The sequence below is a fragment of the Prunus dulcis genome, chromosome 3 (assembly GCF_902201215.1).
Source record: "Prunus dulcis chromosome 3, ALMONDv2, whole genome shotgun sequence".
NCBI classification, from domain to species: domain Eukaryota; kingdom Viridiplantae; phylum Streptophyta; class Magnoliopsida; order Rosales; family Rosaceae; genus Prunus; species Prunus dulcis.
In genome coordinates this window covers 22,790,385-22,807,046 of record NC_047652.1, presented here as the reverse complement: position 1 = coordinate 22,807,046, position 16,662 = coordinate 22,790,385, and the positions used below count along the sequence as shown (strand labels likewise).

Sequence of the window (16,662 nt, the reverse complement as noted above, 5' to 3'; positions counted from 1 at the left end):
GTAATTTGGCCAAAAAGTCAGATTTTATACCCCCTCTCTCTCTTCTCCCCGTCACTTTCTCTCTCCTCCCTCTCTCTCCTTCGCGCGATTTGGGGTCGTGCGACCCTTCGCCTTCCAAGGGACGGCCCGGCCACCACAGGCCGAGCCGATCTCCGCCGTTGGTACCTACGGGTCCACCTTCGTGTCGCCGTCACAACCTGACCGATCTCAACCCCGGGGCCGCCCTGAGTTGGCCGGAAAACCATGTTTTCCGACGGAGGTTCCTGCAAAGCCACCCGAACTTCCAGCTCGAAATTCTCCTTCGTTTCTCCACCAAATCGATCGAGTAAGGTATGGTTTCTCATCTATTTTTCGTGCTCTAGCTGATGGGTATATGGGCTTCGATCGATTTTAGCGATAAGAGGTTCGATTTTCGACTTGAAGTTTGGCCGAAACTTCGGCCCTTCGAAACTACGGTTTCTGGTCACTTTTTGGGGGTGGTCCAAGAACAAAAGTGACTCCAAATGGGGTGTTTTACCTAGGGTAGGAGTTTGGAGTCTTGGTTCCGAGATTTTTCGGCCACCCGGTATCGCTTTGGACACCCAAAGCTGCCCGCGCGTGCTGGAGCGCGTGGGCGAGGGTACTGATATAATTCTGTGCAGATTTGTGGCCCTCGTGTCGTCACGAGCGTGTGGGATTTCGCGGATCTCGATTCGGAGTCCGTTTGAGCCCCGAACGGATTTTCCATATCGCGCGATCCGTGAGTGCAGTGTCGTTAATCGTTGGATCGCGCTGAATTTTGGATATGTCGGTCTACGTGATTTCAGGATCGTGTAGGATTCGACGGATTGCGAATCGGAGTCCCGGATACTCCGGAATCGCGAACCCTGGGGCTAGGGTTAGGGTTTTAAGAGATAACGCGATTTTGGCCGATCCGACCGTCCGATTCGGACCAAATTCGCAGAATATGGTTCCCGCTGTATGAGAAACCTTCAGGGAAGCCCAGATTGGCCATCGGAGGCCGTGGACCCGCGGGGTCCCGGGTCGGCCGGTCGGATAGCTTATCGCTTCAGTAAGCGTCGGGTCTTCCAAATCTGGCCTAAGAGTCTAAAAAGCTAAGGTGGGCATAGGAGTAACCTGAAACGAGTGAACGTATTTCTAGGAGCCGGGGGCAGGGTGTTTAGTTGAAATTCTTTTTATTCAGCAGTTTATTAATTTAATCTTTATGGATAATCAGGCATCAGAGGTCCAGCCGATCAGCATGAGGAAGCTTCAAAGGGTCAAATTAGCTTGGACCATCTGTGAGTGGACCTTCTTTCATAAATCAGATTTCATGAATGACTTGATGTGCTTTTATATGAATTGATGTGCTTTTATATAAAATAGATTTTATAAATGATTTTATATAAATGAGTTTTATATTTGAGTTTATTTGAGTAAGTTTCTTCATTCAGTCTTTGAGTAAGTTTTAATACGATTTTGAATATGATCAGTACAGTAATAATTCTATAAGTCGGTGCTGCTTATTTACCAGTTAAAGAAACAGAGTTTGAGTTTTGAATCAGTTAAGACCGCAGCACGACTTGAGTTTTACAGTTATTATTCAGATATTTCTTTTTAAAAGGACTTTATTTTAAAACCACCTCGTACCCGTTTTTCTTTATGGTGATTACCCAGAGTCGGCCCGATGTCTACGGACATCCAGTCTGATTATAGTTCAGTCAGTGCACTTGACTTGCCTCACGAGTTTCGGGGACGCTCGGACCGTGAGTGCCAGGATTTGCGGCTCGGCGGACTTGGTGTCCCGAGACCTGCCAGGATTGCGGCTCGGCTGACTTTATGTCCCCGAGACCTGCCAGGATTGCGGATCAGGCTGACTACGGTCCCCTGCATCCTGCCAGAGCGATTCGAGTTGACTTGGTGTCATCGAGGAATCTGCCGGCGGGACAGGCTGATCATAGTACCCTGATTTCGCCAGTTTGCGGCTCGGGTAAGTCTGTGTGACGCCCGAGACCTGCCAGGGAATTGACGGAAATGACAGGGGTACATATTGGTGGTATTTTCAAAGGATTCTGAGTTTCTTTATTAAATGTTGATTTTCAGCTATTATAAATCAGTTTTTCTGATTTTTCAGATATAGATCCCTTTATATTTGTTCAGTTATGAAAGATTTGAGTACAGAGTTTTTATACGCGTTGGATTTCAGTACTTTTATGAAAGCTTTGAATTCAGTGGTTTGTATGAAACTTTCAAGTTTGAATATGACTGATATAGAATGCCTTGAATTGACTCCGCGTGATATAATAAGTAAGTATTCAGTTTTATTTAGCTAAATTTATTTTACCATGGGGGATATTATGTTTATGAGAATTGTTTTGAAGAACATTATTGTTGCTTTGGTCCACTCACATTTTCAACCTGTTTTTCGCCCCCAGGCCGTAGAAGGATGCGGGATCCACCACCGGGCCAATCATAGTTTCCGCGCCAAGGTAAAGTTTTGCAGAATCCTTGCAACCTTGAAAACCCTAGAAAATGCTCTGATATCATGTTGAACATAAGGAACTGAGGTTGGAATCTGTTTGTTGACTTAGTCTGGCTGTTGGTAGGGTTTCTGAGATTGTTTGACAGGTGAAAAGTTTTGGGATTGGTCAAAATACAGGGGAGACTCTGCCGAATTTTCGGCAGAAGTCTAAGGAAAATTTAAAGAAAAATTAAAGTAAGAAGGGGAAAAAGGTCATTTGTGCCCGACATTCGCCAGGTGTCGGACACGCACAGGACTTGGCTCGAATTCCAAAGTGGAAATTAGGTCGGGTCCTGTCAACATGTGTCTAACTTGATAAAATTACTTTATCGATACACTCATATTATACCACGTGTATCTATTTATTAATATTACACATAAGTAAATGTTATATGGAACATGTCTTCTACCTATATTATAACATGTGACAATCACACCTTAGAACTTCATAGTCGTCGTTCCGAAAAGACAAAGAGAAAGATGTCAGAGAAAAAGATAAATAGAAGGATGAGAGAGAGTGGTGGGGGATGATGGGGATGGGAAATTGGTGTCAACGTCGGTACTAGCGACAATGGAGAGGGTCTATCAATGGAAGCAAATGTGGAAATTTGAGATTTTTGGGGGTAGATTGAACATAGATAAACTTTGAATATAGGATAAACTTTTGATGAATGGTGGTTTCAGCAAAGTAGAGAGTGCCAATACAATTTTAAACAATTTCCAGTATTTCTTATCGAAAAGTCTTTATACATTAGGTGTAATTCAAAGTTTTCATATGGGTTAGAGCATTTACAATGGGTTTTCTAAATTATAAGATTAGATAAAATTTTGGGAGGACTTGAAAAAACACTCATCCAATCATGCTCTCTATCCACTTCCTAAAATAGAGGGATTTGTATGAGCTCCTAAATATGAGTAATGACTTCCTATAACTAAATGTTGTTTTACTTTAATATTATTTTAAGTATTTATTTAATATCAAATATTTTTTATTATTATTTTATATAAATATAAAGTATTTATGCTAAACTAAAAAAGAATTAAAGCATTAATAATTCTATAAACTAGAGTTGAAATTTTATAAGACGAATACTTATTGCCATAATAAATACTAAATATTTAATTAGCGGTGGATTATCTGATAAGACGAATATAGGAAAGCCCAATCCAGATAACCTCGAGCTTTTATAGATGTTGCTCTTGTGGCTTCTTGGCCCATATTTAATATAAGGACCTTGTCTACGTGGAATTTGCTGGCCCATATCGTGCGGCTGTTGTCATCATTGCTACCCCCTCCCCAGTTACCAAAAAAACATATATATTTTTAACGTATTATTGTGTTATTGATCGAAAATAGTAAAATAATTTTATTTATATTATATGAGAGTTTCTCTCTCCCGTTACATACTAAAAAAAAAAGATGTATATGGATGGTTTTCATTTTCAAATTGAAGATACATTGTTTGTCAATTTTATTTATATGAGTTTTATTTTTGGTACTTCCCCAAGTACAACCAGCAAAATTTGGAAAAAAGAAGAAGAAAGAACTCATCTTGTTGCTTTGGCAAGAAAAATAAATATTTAAGCAAATTAGGCAGTCATTTACGAAATGGAAAGTTCAAAGTTGGAAAAGAAATGTGATACGTAGCTAAAAATGGGTGATTGCGAAGAAAATGAAAAAACTAAAAAGTAATAGATGCCCCATCCCATCCCCACACATCCTCTCTCTCATCCCCAGAAAATAAATATGAGGAAGGGGCGGGTGCACCGACAACATTGGCGCGCATGTGGTGGCTGTAGTGTATTTAGAACCAAACTCCAATAATAGGGTCACCTTATCACATTACCATACCATACGATCCTAATGGGTTCTCAAATTATGAAATGGGACAAACCCCTGTTCATAAATAATAATCAAATCATATAGAGGTGGATTAAACCAGTTGATTGGAGTAGCGATCAGTTTTAAATTTCACTTATTGTATATTAATTGTATCAATTTAAGGTAGTTGAGATGCCTATATCAAAATTTCTTCTCTCACGCGTGATTGTTAGTGGAGAAGTCTTAAATTTTTTTAATTTTTATATTAAATAAATAAATAAAAATAATCATAAAATTATAAATGTAATCATAAAATTTCTCATAAATAAAAATGAGATTGTATAAACACAAATTCAACCCATTATTTCCCACTATTTTAAAATTTAACATGAAAAATCGCGATCGCACCAATATGATAGAGCATCTATCCAAAAATTTACGTTATTTATTTGCTTTCAAATTTGCAAGCCAAAATTTCATTTTCCTGTGTTGGAGCGTCAAGTTCAAAACTATCCAAGTTCCAAACAAGGAAACGACCCAAAAATATATCTTGTAATAAAAAGATGACGACAATAATGAGAGGCAGTGGCGTTTTAGAAATTCAAGGCTAAAACCGTGGGCGGATGAGAAGCCAAAATCGCAACAAACAAAATTAATATGATACGGGAGGCGGTCACATGCAGGATCCCGAGTCTGCCGGCCCAGGTCGGGTTTTTTTAACCCAAATACCATAAGCGGCGTCGTTCGAGTCTGCCCAGCCCAAGTCTCGCCGGTTACAGAAGCAAAAAAAAAAAATCTCTTATTTAAAGTCCGCCTATTTTCTCAGTGTGGACTTACTCAAAGCTTGTTTGACGCCTGCTCTTTGTTCGATCGCATTTTCCTCACTCTCTGTCCGATCAGTCTCTTTTACTTGTCTCTGGTACTCTTTCTCTCTCATATCATTGATGCTGCTGTTTTTGTTTTTATTTTGAAGCTCAAATCCCATCCATAACCACTATATAATTGGAATAAATTGTCCGATTTGAAGGGGAAAATAGTACGATTAGGGACTGTACCGCGAGATCTTGTAGTTTGCTCAGACTCACCTTTTAACTTCATCATCACCACCATCATAATCGTCATCATCTTTCACTGTTTTTATTATTTTTATTATAATTTGTTTATTTATTTAGCATGGTGCCAGTGCTTGGAGCCCTAGATCTTTTGCTAGGTTCAGTTTTACTGATTCTGTTTGGTTATTGGAAAAATTTTGGTTTCATCGTTTGTTCGTTTAGGAGAAACTTTGAGGAGGCGATTTGCATTAGCTGTAATGTAATTTGTTCCGCGTATTGTTATCTTTATTTGTAGTATTTTCATAATACATTAGAGAATGGGAGGAGGAGTTTGTGGTTTTCTAGATCTTTCAAGCAACTGGAATTTTATTTCTATCTATATTTTTTGCTATTGTGGATGTTGTTTTATTGCATTCGAGTTTGCTTGTTCACCGTCGTAATTCGTTTGTTTCAGAGTTGAAAGCCAACAGTAATGTCAGAGACAGCTCTGAGAGATCTCAACGCCATACCTGGATCTGAGAAGAAGAATGAAAGCTCTAGCAAAGGGAGCATAACTAAGCCCTTAGCTGGGAATGCTAATGAAAATCAGGAAGAATGCCAGAAGAAAGCCACTGCTGCTTTGGGTGCACTTTCTATAAATGGTGCCGAAGTTGCGAATACTGGTGTTGAGATTGGAATTGCAGAAGTAGAATACATTGAGTCAGAGAATCTGAATGATCTAGAGGATGTTGATACAAGTCTCAAGGTATTCATTATATGCCTTCTCATAGGGTTTTTGTGTGAACCTGACCTTTCGCCTCTGATGACTATGCATTGATATGTGTATGTATGTAGCTAACTGTATGATGTGCATACATTTCTTGTTTGATGTTTCAGACACTCGTAACTGGACTAGAATCTAAAGATTGGGTTCTGCTGTGTGAAGCACTCAATAATGTGCGTCGGTTTTCTATATTTCATAAGGAAGCCATGCTTGATATGTTGTAAGTGTCATGTTCTTACATAATGCTCTTGATTGTCAGAAGTATGTGTTATTGATGACTGTCAGTGTTGACCGATTTAACTATTGTCATCATTTTGTTCAATAGGGGAGATGTGATCTCACTGGTGGTAAGGTCTCTGAAAAATCCAAGAAGTGCTGTTTGCAAAACTGCAATTATGACATCTGCAGATATTTTCAATGCTTACAACGATCTTGTAGTTGATTCATTGGACCCTCTGGTAAACTTGAATTCTTTGAAGTTTTGCTGCTATATTGGTCTGCTTTGTTTTTAAAGTAAAGGATTCTGCTCTCATATTCGATTTAATTGTTAGTATTCTTCCCCAATTTAATCAAACACGACCCTTGCAGCTTCTACAACTGCTTCTTAAGTCTTCACAAGACAAACGATTTGTATGTGAAGCAGCCGAGAGAGCTTTAGTAGCGATGACCACTTGGGTTTCCCCTCCATTGCTGTTACCAAAGTTGCAACCATATCTGAAGAACAAAAATCCTAGAGTTCGAGCAAAGGCATCAATGTGCTTTTGCCGAAGTGTTCCACGACTGGTATGAGAACTTATATATGCTCAATTCCTTGCCACATTGTTTATTGAATTTTCATTTATTTATCAAAAGTGAATTTATTTATTTTTCTGAGTAACACACAGCATTTCAATTCAGTGCTCTCATATAATTTTACTTTCTTTCATACTTTTTGGCTTTTAATGTTTCGATTGGTCTTAGTAATATTTCCTTCACCCCCACCCCAAAATTGCTATTACATTGGTGTCTAAGTTCTATTCAGTTGTAGCAGCAGTTGCTTGTTTTCTTGTGCTGCTTTAGACGTAGCATCTTTTGTGTGGAGCAGAGTCTTATTAGGTTCTTTCCCCCTTTACTATCTGCGCATATATAAACCTTTATACTGGTTTAGGGTCTGCTTATTGTTTGGACTCTGTGTTGTGAAACTGGAATTGGTGGAAATGGCTTAACCTTTCATTAGCTTTCAAAATCAAGTGCTGAAGTTTCTTTGAATTTGTTTGTTCCTGTATTTATATTATGTAGATTCATCTTGCCCCATCGACCCCTGTACTTGCCCATTTACTTCTACACGTAATATGTGCTCAAGAACAACAATCATGTGTTTTATCCTGTCAACCATTATTCTCTCTGAGTCTACCTAGTTATATTGTTGTACATATACAATTGAATCTATTTTCTCACATGGTTGTATGTACATTTCCATTTCAATTCCTTTTATCTACTATGTCTGTTATCACATATTTGCACGTTTTGAGATAATGAAAACAGGGTGCATTTGATTTCTTACTGTTATATGCACTTATCCTGTGTCTGTCAACAGGGCGTTGAAGGCATCAAAGTTTATGGGATTGACAAATTCATTCAGACAGCTGCATCCCAGCTTAGTGACCAGCTTCCGGAGTCGAGGGAGGCTGCTCGAATTCTCCTCCTGGAGCTGCAGACTGTTTATGAGAAATTTAATGATCTCACCACAGCATCAGTATCTGAGCATCCAGAACCGAGCTCTTGGGAGAACTTTTGTCAGTCAAAACTCTCGCCTCTTAGTGCACAAGCTGTTCTTCGGGTTACCAGTATCTCTCGGGAAGGTCTCGTTATGGGCTCCTGACACAGGTTTATATTGAACACGCACGAGTTTGAGTAGTATTATCTCCATTTTGCAACATATATGAGCTTTAGCAAGCCTATATCTGCCCTTGATTTGATTTGGTTCATCAAAATCTTTTTCATTTTTCGCGTCTGTAAATTCTTTGAAAGGTTGATATGTTTGGTATTATGGTGGGAGCACGTGGTTGATCCAGAATCGTATGATCATATTCTTCACACATGTCATTATTACAGCTAGGCCTTGTTCCTTCAATCAACGCTGTTGAGATGTTTCTTTTTTCAATCATCTGCTGTCAATCTGCGCCCACAATGACAATGTTCCTCACCCATATTATTGGGTCAAAAGTCTAATCAAGCCATTCATTATAGCTAACTACACCCGCTTTGCTTTGGGTTTTAGATGCTTTGTGATCATGACCCTTGTTTTTCCCTGGTAAGTACAAAAACTTATCTTCTAACTGGCTTAATGTCTAAAAAACAATAGGCCATTGCAAGGAGCAGAAAATTCCAATGCAATTTTCATCATCCATCTCTTAAATTGGGATTTTCTAGGTGCGCTGCTTTGTTTTGTTGAACTTATCGAGTACAAAACAATTAGATGCCAATATATATTGTAATTAAAATTTTTATAAAAAAAAAAATCCTTTAGATGAGCAGTTGCTGAATGGTTCAGCTTGGTGGGTAACCGATCTAATTCCACTTTCTCTGGTGGAGCATCCTACATCCTTTTTTTCTCCTTTTAATTAGAAAATTGGAAATTATATCTCGCTCCATCTTACAAGTAAGAACAAACTTTGCTAGTGCCTGAAATCCAATAAAGGGGTACAAATAAGCGGAAATCAAAACTGCAGCACAAGATTGTTCTAAGAGAAAAATTTGTGCACATAAACCAACTCCATGCTCAATCAAACATATGATTTAAAAAACAAAAAGCACAAAAATTTGTGCTTATAAATCATATCCTCTCATCTCATCCTCCCTCTCATTCTCATTCTTATTTTTTTCTATATTTTAGCGTAAAAAAATAAAAACTCAAACTAAAAGCAAAATGGTTATCAAACGGCCATTAGTTTTACTTTCATTAACACTGTACGGAGCTTCACCTTAACCTAGATAAAGAAAGGAAAACATGAAAACAAAAGGGGACAGTGAGAAATCTCTGGATCTTCTGACGTTTCTTTTTCGTCTGGACTCAATTTGGTTTTTTACCACCTACTCCATGATAGAGACTAGTTAACCCTATCTACTATGAATTAATTTTAAAATTTGCCTCATTTACCCAGTGTTTTAGGTAATCTAATCTACTTTATGTTGTCATGAATAAATCTCCTCCCTCTTTGTAAAACAGAGCTGCCTTCTTATTGGTTGGTTTCCAATGAGTACATTCTAATGCTCTTCTTTTTCTTCTAACCCACAAACTCCATTTTTCTTCAGAAACTTTCAGCTTTCCAATACAGAATGAGAAGTAAGGGGATATTACAATGAGTGAAAAGTTTCCAGGTGATGCAGTGCAGATTGTGGCAATGGCAATCTTCTTTTCTGTCATATTGTTATTTGTGGGAATTGGGTTCTTGATCTTAGTCCATGTTTGGATTGTTGGGAGGGCTTTCAGAAGAGGAGGGTTTGGTAATGGCTCTATGGTTGCCATGGCCAGCAGTACAGGTGGCACAGCAAGCATGTCCAAAGATGACCTAGAGAAGCTTCCTAGCTTTGATTATGTAGCCAATTGGGACAAGCCAAGTAGCCCTGTGGATTGTGTAGTGTGCTTGGACAACTTCAAGATGGGCGAGAAGTGCAGGCTGTTGCCTCTGTGCAAGCACAGTTTTCATGCTCAGTGCGTGGATGCATGGCTTTTGCGGACACCCATTTGTCCCATTTGCAGAAGCAGGACTGCTGAGCCCCAGAAAGAAGGGCCTGTTACAGATGCTAGCGTTGACCTGAGGGAAAGTCAAACAACTGGAAGCAGGCATTTGAGTGATATTAGAATTGAATTGGGGGAGAACCAGACAACAGAAAGTGGGCACCTGTCTGTCACCTAAGTGAATATGTTAGCAATGAGTTTAGAGAGCCAAACTCTGAGCATTTCCCAATCAATGAGGCTGCATAAGATGATTTCACATGCAATATATGCCAATCCTCTGTGTATATACACATGAAATATTTTATACACCCTCTTATTGTCAGCTAAATTTATTCTTTTTGGCTAGTTAGTCAGTGTATTCTTGACTCAAATTCGACTTCTCCCCATATTTAGGGTAATTTAAACTATCGTTTGTATATAAAAAATAAAAAACAAACTCTTCAATGCCAATCAGATCAGAATATGATTTGTTAACGAAGTACATATCATAACCGTTCAAGTATAATTGTAATGGAATAAACTAAACTTGGAAGGAAATCAAATCATGCTTTTAAAAGTAAAACAGTTGTTTTTCTGATAAACGTAAACTAGTTGAACCCCCGTCAAACGTTTGACTGTATTAAATTTGATCTAAAAATGTTCTACTGTTCTCTTTTTGGCATTTCGTTCTGTTTCTGTGGTTTGGCTTCAACCTCACTCTCTCCCCGGACAAAAACACTCTGTTTGCAAGGAAGATACAAAACACTCCCTTAGTAGAAGGTAATATATATACCAAAACCAAAACCCCAAACCCAAAAAAACCCTTTCATTTAATCCCAAGAAAGAATCTAACCTCAACCGTCATCTCATAATTCTTGTTCTTAAAGGGGCTGAATTCACAGGTTGGTCTGCTGTGCCATTGGCGATACCGCTTTCGCAGAAAACAAAGAAAGCAAAGCAAAAAAATGGAGCAAAAGAAGAAGGACATGATTCGAATTGAGCGTGAATCCGTCATCCCAATTATCAAGCCCAAAATCATCATGACCTTGGCCAACCTCATTGGTTCGTGCTCAACCTTGCTCTTTTCGATTGATTTCTGGGTTTTGTTCAAAGTTTGTTGCTTTGGCACTGGCGGCTTCATTTTAATTCATGGGTCGTCTTTGTTTCTTCAGTCTGCAAATTCAGAGTCCCTGCATTTCTCTGAAACTGATCCCTTGTTTTAATTCTTGATACCATTTATGGTTTAGATGCAAAGATTTGTCTTTTTTGTGTTTCTTAGTTTCGCTTCATGGTACTTAACAAAAAACTGGGTGTTCGTAATTCTGCAGAACATAGTTCTGACCGGGCTGAGTTTTTAAAGCTCTGCAAGAGAGTTGAGTACACAATTCGGGCTTGGTATCTTCTACAGTTCGAGGATTTGATGGTATGCTCATGTTTTGAGGGCCATGTTGACCCTGATACTATTCATATCTACAATTTGCATTGTCTATTTTCTCGTGTTATAGCCTGATATTTTCCATCATAAGTTTTGTTTGTCACATTTTCTTTGCAGCAACTTTACTCCCTCTTTGACCCTGTAAATGGGGCTAAAAAATTGGAACAACACAATCTTCCTCCTAAAGAAATTGATGTACTTGAACAGAATTTCCTCACGTACTTATTTCAGGTATGGCTGCTTCACTGTGTTTTAGTTTTTAGTTTTTCCTTGTATGACCATACAATTGAAAGAAACAGGAAAAAAAAAAAAAAGAAGAGAAACGAAGGCTTTTGTCACAATTGAATGATTATGTTTATGCAAAGGAAAGCCAGTTTAAGTGTAGGAAATTAAATAATATCTCAACTGCCAAAATAGGACTAAACCAAATCCTTTTACTATAGAGTTTTACGAACTATCATTCCACAACAAGGGTGGAATATTTAAATTCTAGTTATGATACAGGTGATGGAAAAGAGTAATTTCAAAATAGCAAGCAATGAGGAAATTGAGGTTGCGCATTCAGGGCAGTATCTTCTAAATCTACCAATCGTGGTTGATGAGTCTAAGGTTTGTACTTACACATATATATCTAAATTTCAATTCATTAAGATCCTTAAGTGCAAACCTGCAAATGTTAATGTAACTCTTGTTTCTTATTATTTATTGTTTTTTTTTTTTATGCCCCCTTGGCATATGCTGAGCCCATGTATTGTTCCTGTTGAATGCAGCTTGACAAGAAGCTTTTAAAGAAATTTTTTGAAAGGCGTCCTCAACCAAACCTTCCCGATTTTTGTGATAAGGTATTGTAAATTTCAGCATAAAACACTATAAACATTTGGAATGTTTAAACCCAGTATTTTGAGTTGCTGATTATTTGGGATTGCACATATTTAGCTTATCCGCCTCTTCCTTGTTTGACATAGGAAATATTACTTAATCTCCCACCCTCCCTCTCTTCCTTCCACTATATCTCTTTTTCTAGAGGTCTAATCTGCATTTTTTATAACTTCAGTACATTATCTTCCGACGTGGTGTTGGACTTGATCAGACAACTGATTACTTTTTCATGGAGAAAGTGGACATGATCATTGCACGCTTTTGGGCTTATCTTTTACGAATAACTAAGTAAGTAATTCTTTAAATGTTTTTGGTTATTGAACTTCTGCTACTGGAAAGTACATATTTTTGGAAATTATGGTCAAAACTGTTTAAACTTTGAAATCAGCAGACAGTTTTAAGTCATTTAATGGAGTCTATTTGAAACATCATCTTTTGCATCATTGGTGATTGGTATCACCAAAATTATTGAGAAAATGTTCTTTAGATATTATTTGATTTTAGCTTAAGCATTTTTTTTATATTTCGTTTTTTGGTGTTGTTCTTGTTGCAGGGTCGGAAAACTTTTATCCAGAAGTTCAAGTGGACGACCTAAGACAGATCCAAAGAAGAATGAGGAAATTAGCTCTGAAGCAGATGGAGAGGATGAAGACTTACATGTTGAACGAATCCGTCTAGAAAAAATGGAACTAAGGTTTTTTCTGCACGGCTTTAGTTTTAGTTACTGTTTTTTTATTTTTCTTTTTTCTTGAGCTGTTAGTTCTGGCAGACTACTAAGCTGTATGCTGGCTATTCTATGCAGTTGGGTCTTATTTCCTCACTCTTGCTTGCTTAAATTTGGGTTGGATGGATCCTGAAATTGTCTATCCATATTGAAACTTTGATTTTTTTTTCCCCTCTATATAGCAAGCCTTGAATTACTCTCAAGTGTCCTAAAAATTTCTTTTCATTGTGATCTGTAATTTCCCAGGTTTTTTTTTTTTTTTTTTCTCAGACTTGCGCTAAAAGTTCTCTGTTACTCTGGATTTTCAGTGATACTCTTGATTTCAGACTATACTTATAGATGATCATGCAATAGCATTTAAACCATTTAAAATCTGATTCCTCTTTATGAAACATGCATACGTATAAATAGAAATATGCCTTTGATTTCCCTGCAAGGAGGCCTTTTATTTGACTTGAGTTCCTTGTCTCAATCTTATTGTGATTATTTCCACTTTTTGAAATTTATATGCTTTGTCCCTCAGTGTTAAAAATTTGCTGAGCAAGACCACGATCAAAGAGCCAACCTTTGATAGGATAATTGTTGTTTACAGGTACTGTTCTTTTTGTTGATAATGTCAATTTTTTTTTCCTAATTTCCTTGTGAGCAATTTGGCTGGTATTAGGTTAGGCATATCAGTGTTGACAGTTTTAAATTATATTTTTGAGCATGTAGTCTACTAGTTGCTTCGTGCAGTGTATTTTCTTTGAAAGGGAAACAGGGCTTAAACAGAGCTTTGTCTAATATTGGTGAACGTTCAATGCATGATACTTTCATAAGTTACAGATTTTTTATTTTAAGGGTGAGGGGGTTTAGTTGCCTTGCCTCTAATTGGATTGATGCAAACAAGTCCTGAAAGAACCTTGAAAAATAAGTTATTGATAAGAGAATTATGACTCTTCAGGCGAGCAAGTACCAAAGCAAAAGAGGAACGAGGAATATATGTGAAACATTTCAGAAATATTCCGATGGCTGATATGGAGATAGTTCTTGTGTGTTTCTCTCTCTCTCTCTCTCTCTCCCTCTCTCTCCTTCTGTGGAATTTTATACTACTTGTAGCCCTTGTACCGCTGATGACCTGGTGTAGGAACCTTTTTCCTTTTACAGCCTGAGAAGAAGAACCCTGGGTTAACCCCAATGGACTGGGTCAAGTTCCTTGGCTCTGCTGTAGTTGGGCTGGTCAGTTAATTGAGATAGCAATGAAGTTTGTCTTGGTGTACTGTTTGTCACTTTTTCTTGTCAAAATTTAGCTTACCATTTCTTTCTTTACAGGTTGCTGTTGTTGGTTCGATTGAAATGCCTAAAGCTGATCTTTGGGTCATTTTTGCAGTTCTTTCCACTGTGATTGGTTACTGTGCTAAGATATACTTCACGTTAAGTCTCTTATTACAGTTCATGTTTGGATTATATATTATTCTTTTAATTAATACGCATGTACACAAAAGGGAGTCTGTCACACATGAAAGCAACATGCACGTGCACAAAATTGATAAAATGAATATGCATGTCACACATGAAAAAGAGAAGAGGTCTATATATCTGTGAAAACTTTTCTCTGACAAGTTGACATGATCAATCGTGTTCTGATGATGATGACTGGCCATGGACTGTGGTTGCATGTTTGCATTGAGGGCTCGCTTTGTTTGTTGTTCCTTTAATTTAATAATTTGTCAATTACTCATGTGCCTATGGCTTTTCAATTGTATGCAGTTTTCAGCAGAACTTGGTAGCATATCAGAACTTAATAACACAGTCCATGTATGACAAACAACTCGATAGCGGAAGGGGTACTCTTCTTCACTTGTGTGATGATGTGATTCAACAGGAAGTAAGCTGCAAGCTTGATGAACTTGGATTTTTTGTGAATTATTGATGTATCTAACTGATATATATGGAGAGCTTATTCTTGACCCATTGGAGTATAGTCTAATTCTTATGGTTGCATGTACTTATGTGCACTCATATGTATGAGCGTGAACGCAATTAGAAGGAATTTTTTTGGGGTTTATGTCATACTTGATTTTTTTCAATTTAACGCTTGATTTATGAGGGCTACCTTGTGAATAATCAAGCGTAAGTAAGGTGAGATATCGTATGACTAACAATGTCAGGTGAATGGGATGCAGTTGCGACATGTTAATAGTATAACTCAAAACTTTTTTGTCATTTTAAATTTGAATTTATTCAAGCTTAATTTAGCACTGATGCAGGAAGAGATTATGTTCAATACATGACGAAAGGCTTATACGGTTACTCCATTTCTTGAATGTGCAGGTCAAGGAGGTGATAATTGCTTTCTATATACTAATGGAGCAAGGGAAAGCTACAACACAAGTACACATCTCTTAGATTGCTTTCCTAAGTCCATTTATCAGTTTCCTAAGTACTGCAAGAAATATAATATGCATTCTTGAGTAGTAGAGTACTGATGAAGTCCTACTTGGGGATGGTTTTATTATAGGATCTGGATAGGTGGTGTGAGGAACTAATTAAAGAAGAGTTTAACGCCGACTGTAATTTTGATGTGGAAGATGCAGTTCATAAGTTGATGAAATTAGGAATTGTTGCTCAGGTAAGATTCCTTGCAGCCCTGATATCATGAGGGATGCGATAAACAGGCACCCTTGCTTGCAGAAGTCCAGTAACTAAAATGATGAGCACTTTTCTTTTCTCGTTTTTTTTTTTTCTTTTTCTTTCTTCTTTCTCACTTGAACGTACCCATGAATTTAGGATTCCGTTGGACGGTTCTACTGCGTTGGGCTGAAACGTGCTAATGAGATCATCGGCACCACCACTGAGGAGCTTGTCCTTAAGGCAAAACAAGGTGGGAGTGCTTGACGCTGTCGTGAGAATTTGGGTAGCTTTCTTTCCCATGTATACCTAGGAAAGTAACTTGAATCTGTTTGTGGCTTGGGCAGGTGATACTTCTGCTCTCGAACAGCTCTAGACCATCGTCGTCTTTGATGGAAGATTTCACTCAATCATTTCGTTCTTTGGAGTTTTTTCAAATTTTTTTTTTCCTTTTTCACGTACAGTTATTTGTTAATATGTCCAATCTTTGGAGAGGTTTTTATTTTTAAATTATATAGGGGTATTTAGAAGTGTGCATGTAACTCAAACTCAGCTAGATTAGTTGATTATCCGGAATGTTATATAAATTGTGGGCCGACGTTGTTGTAAATCTACAAGTGGCAGCAGCCAGGCGGAAATGATACTTGTTCGTTGATGAACCTATTATTCTGAAACGACTCACTCGGCGCATGCAGCGTGAATCGTTTTGGGTGTCGGCAGCAATGATGTTGTTGGGGTTTCGTTTGTTTTCCATTTATTTTTAATCTCATTTATAGTTTTCAACTCTTTTTTGAGGAACCCCTACTTTCTAAAATATTAATAAATTATTTTTGTATTAATTTTAAAAAATAATAATGCTTTAAGTCCATTGTTTTTAACTTATTTTTAAGACTCACTTACGCAAACAAAAAAGAAACGACAATTTCAAGATGTTCCACTTTACACGACTTGTCTGAGGTTCTTGTTATTTTTAAAATTTATAAAAATCCACATCAAATTTGTACCAAATTATGCCTTCTGTTTTTCTCCTTTTTAACGTCCATCAGGATCTGCTTCCGTGGGTAATTTAGGTAAGCCAAAAAGAAGATATAACTGCATCAGCTTAGGTGATTGACTTGGACAACATTTTTGTGTGCGGCTAAAGTAAAAAAGAGTGTCTGAAAATTACTTTCAGACA

At 37.6% G+C, this 16,662-nt stretch overlaps 3 protein-coding genes across 4 annotated transcripts; all 3 read left to right on the top strand.

The window, feature by feature from the left end:
- The first annotated feature begins 4,999 nt into the window (after positions 1–4,999).
- Positions 5,000–8,283, top strand: LOC117623361 (TOG array regulator of axonemal microtubules protein 1-like). The gene is made up of 6 exons (XM_034354308.1): positions 5,000–5,241; positions 5,829–6,119; positions 6,251–6,357; positions 6,463–6,595; positions 6,726–6,920; positions 7,714–8,283. Exons 2-6 carry the CDS (start codon positions 5,847–5,849, stop codon positions 7,996–7,998), a joined length of 993 nt encoding a protein of 330 aa, XP_034210199.1. The 5' UTR covers positions 5,000–5,241; positions 5,829–5,846; the 3' UTR covers positions 7,999–8,283.
- Positions 8,284–9,478: 1,195 nt separating this feature from the next.
- On the top strand, positions 9,479–10,036 carry LOC117622013 (RING-H2 finger protein ATL39-like). The gene has a single exon (XM_034352522.1). It carries the CDS (start codon positions 9,479–9,481, stop codon positions 10,034–10,036), a length of 558 nt encoding a protein of 185 aa, XP_034208413.1.
- A 456-nt stretch (positions 10,037–10,492) lies between these two features.
- LOC117620696 lies at positions 10,493–16,225 on the top strand. Of its 2 annotated transcripts, XM_034350851.1 has the most exons (17): positions 10,519–10,617; positions 10,725–10,899; positions 11,166–11,260; positions 11,390–11,503; positions 11,777–11,881; positions 12,043–12,114; positions 12,327–12,439; positions 12,705–12,845; positions 13,399–13,467; positions 13,819–13,906; positions 14,022–14,093; positions 14,187–14,287; positions 14,625–14,742; positions 15,189–15,248; positions 15,376–15,486; positions 15,645–15,738; positions 15,833–16,225. In XM_034350851.1, the coding sequence occupies exons 2-17, from the start codon at positions 10,803–10,805 to the stop codon at positions 15,859–15,861; spliced, it is 1,479 nt and encodes a 492-aa protein (XP_034206742.1). In that variant the 5' UTR covers positions 10,519–10,617; positions 10,725–10,802; the 3' UTR covers positions 15,862–16,225. The 2 variants fall into 2 exon arrangements, with proteins under 2 accessions (XP_034206741.1, XP_034206742.1); XM_034350850.1 differs by having other exon boundaries at positions 10,493–10,899.
- Positions 16,226–16,662: the final 437 nt, after the last annotated feature.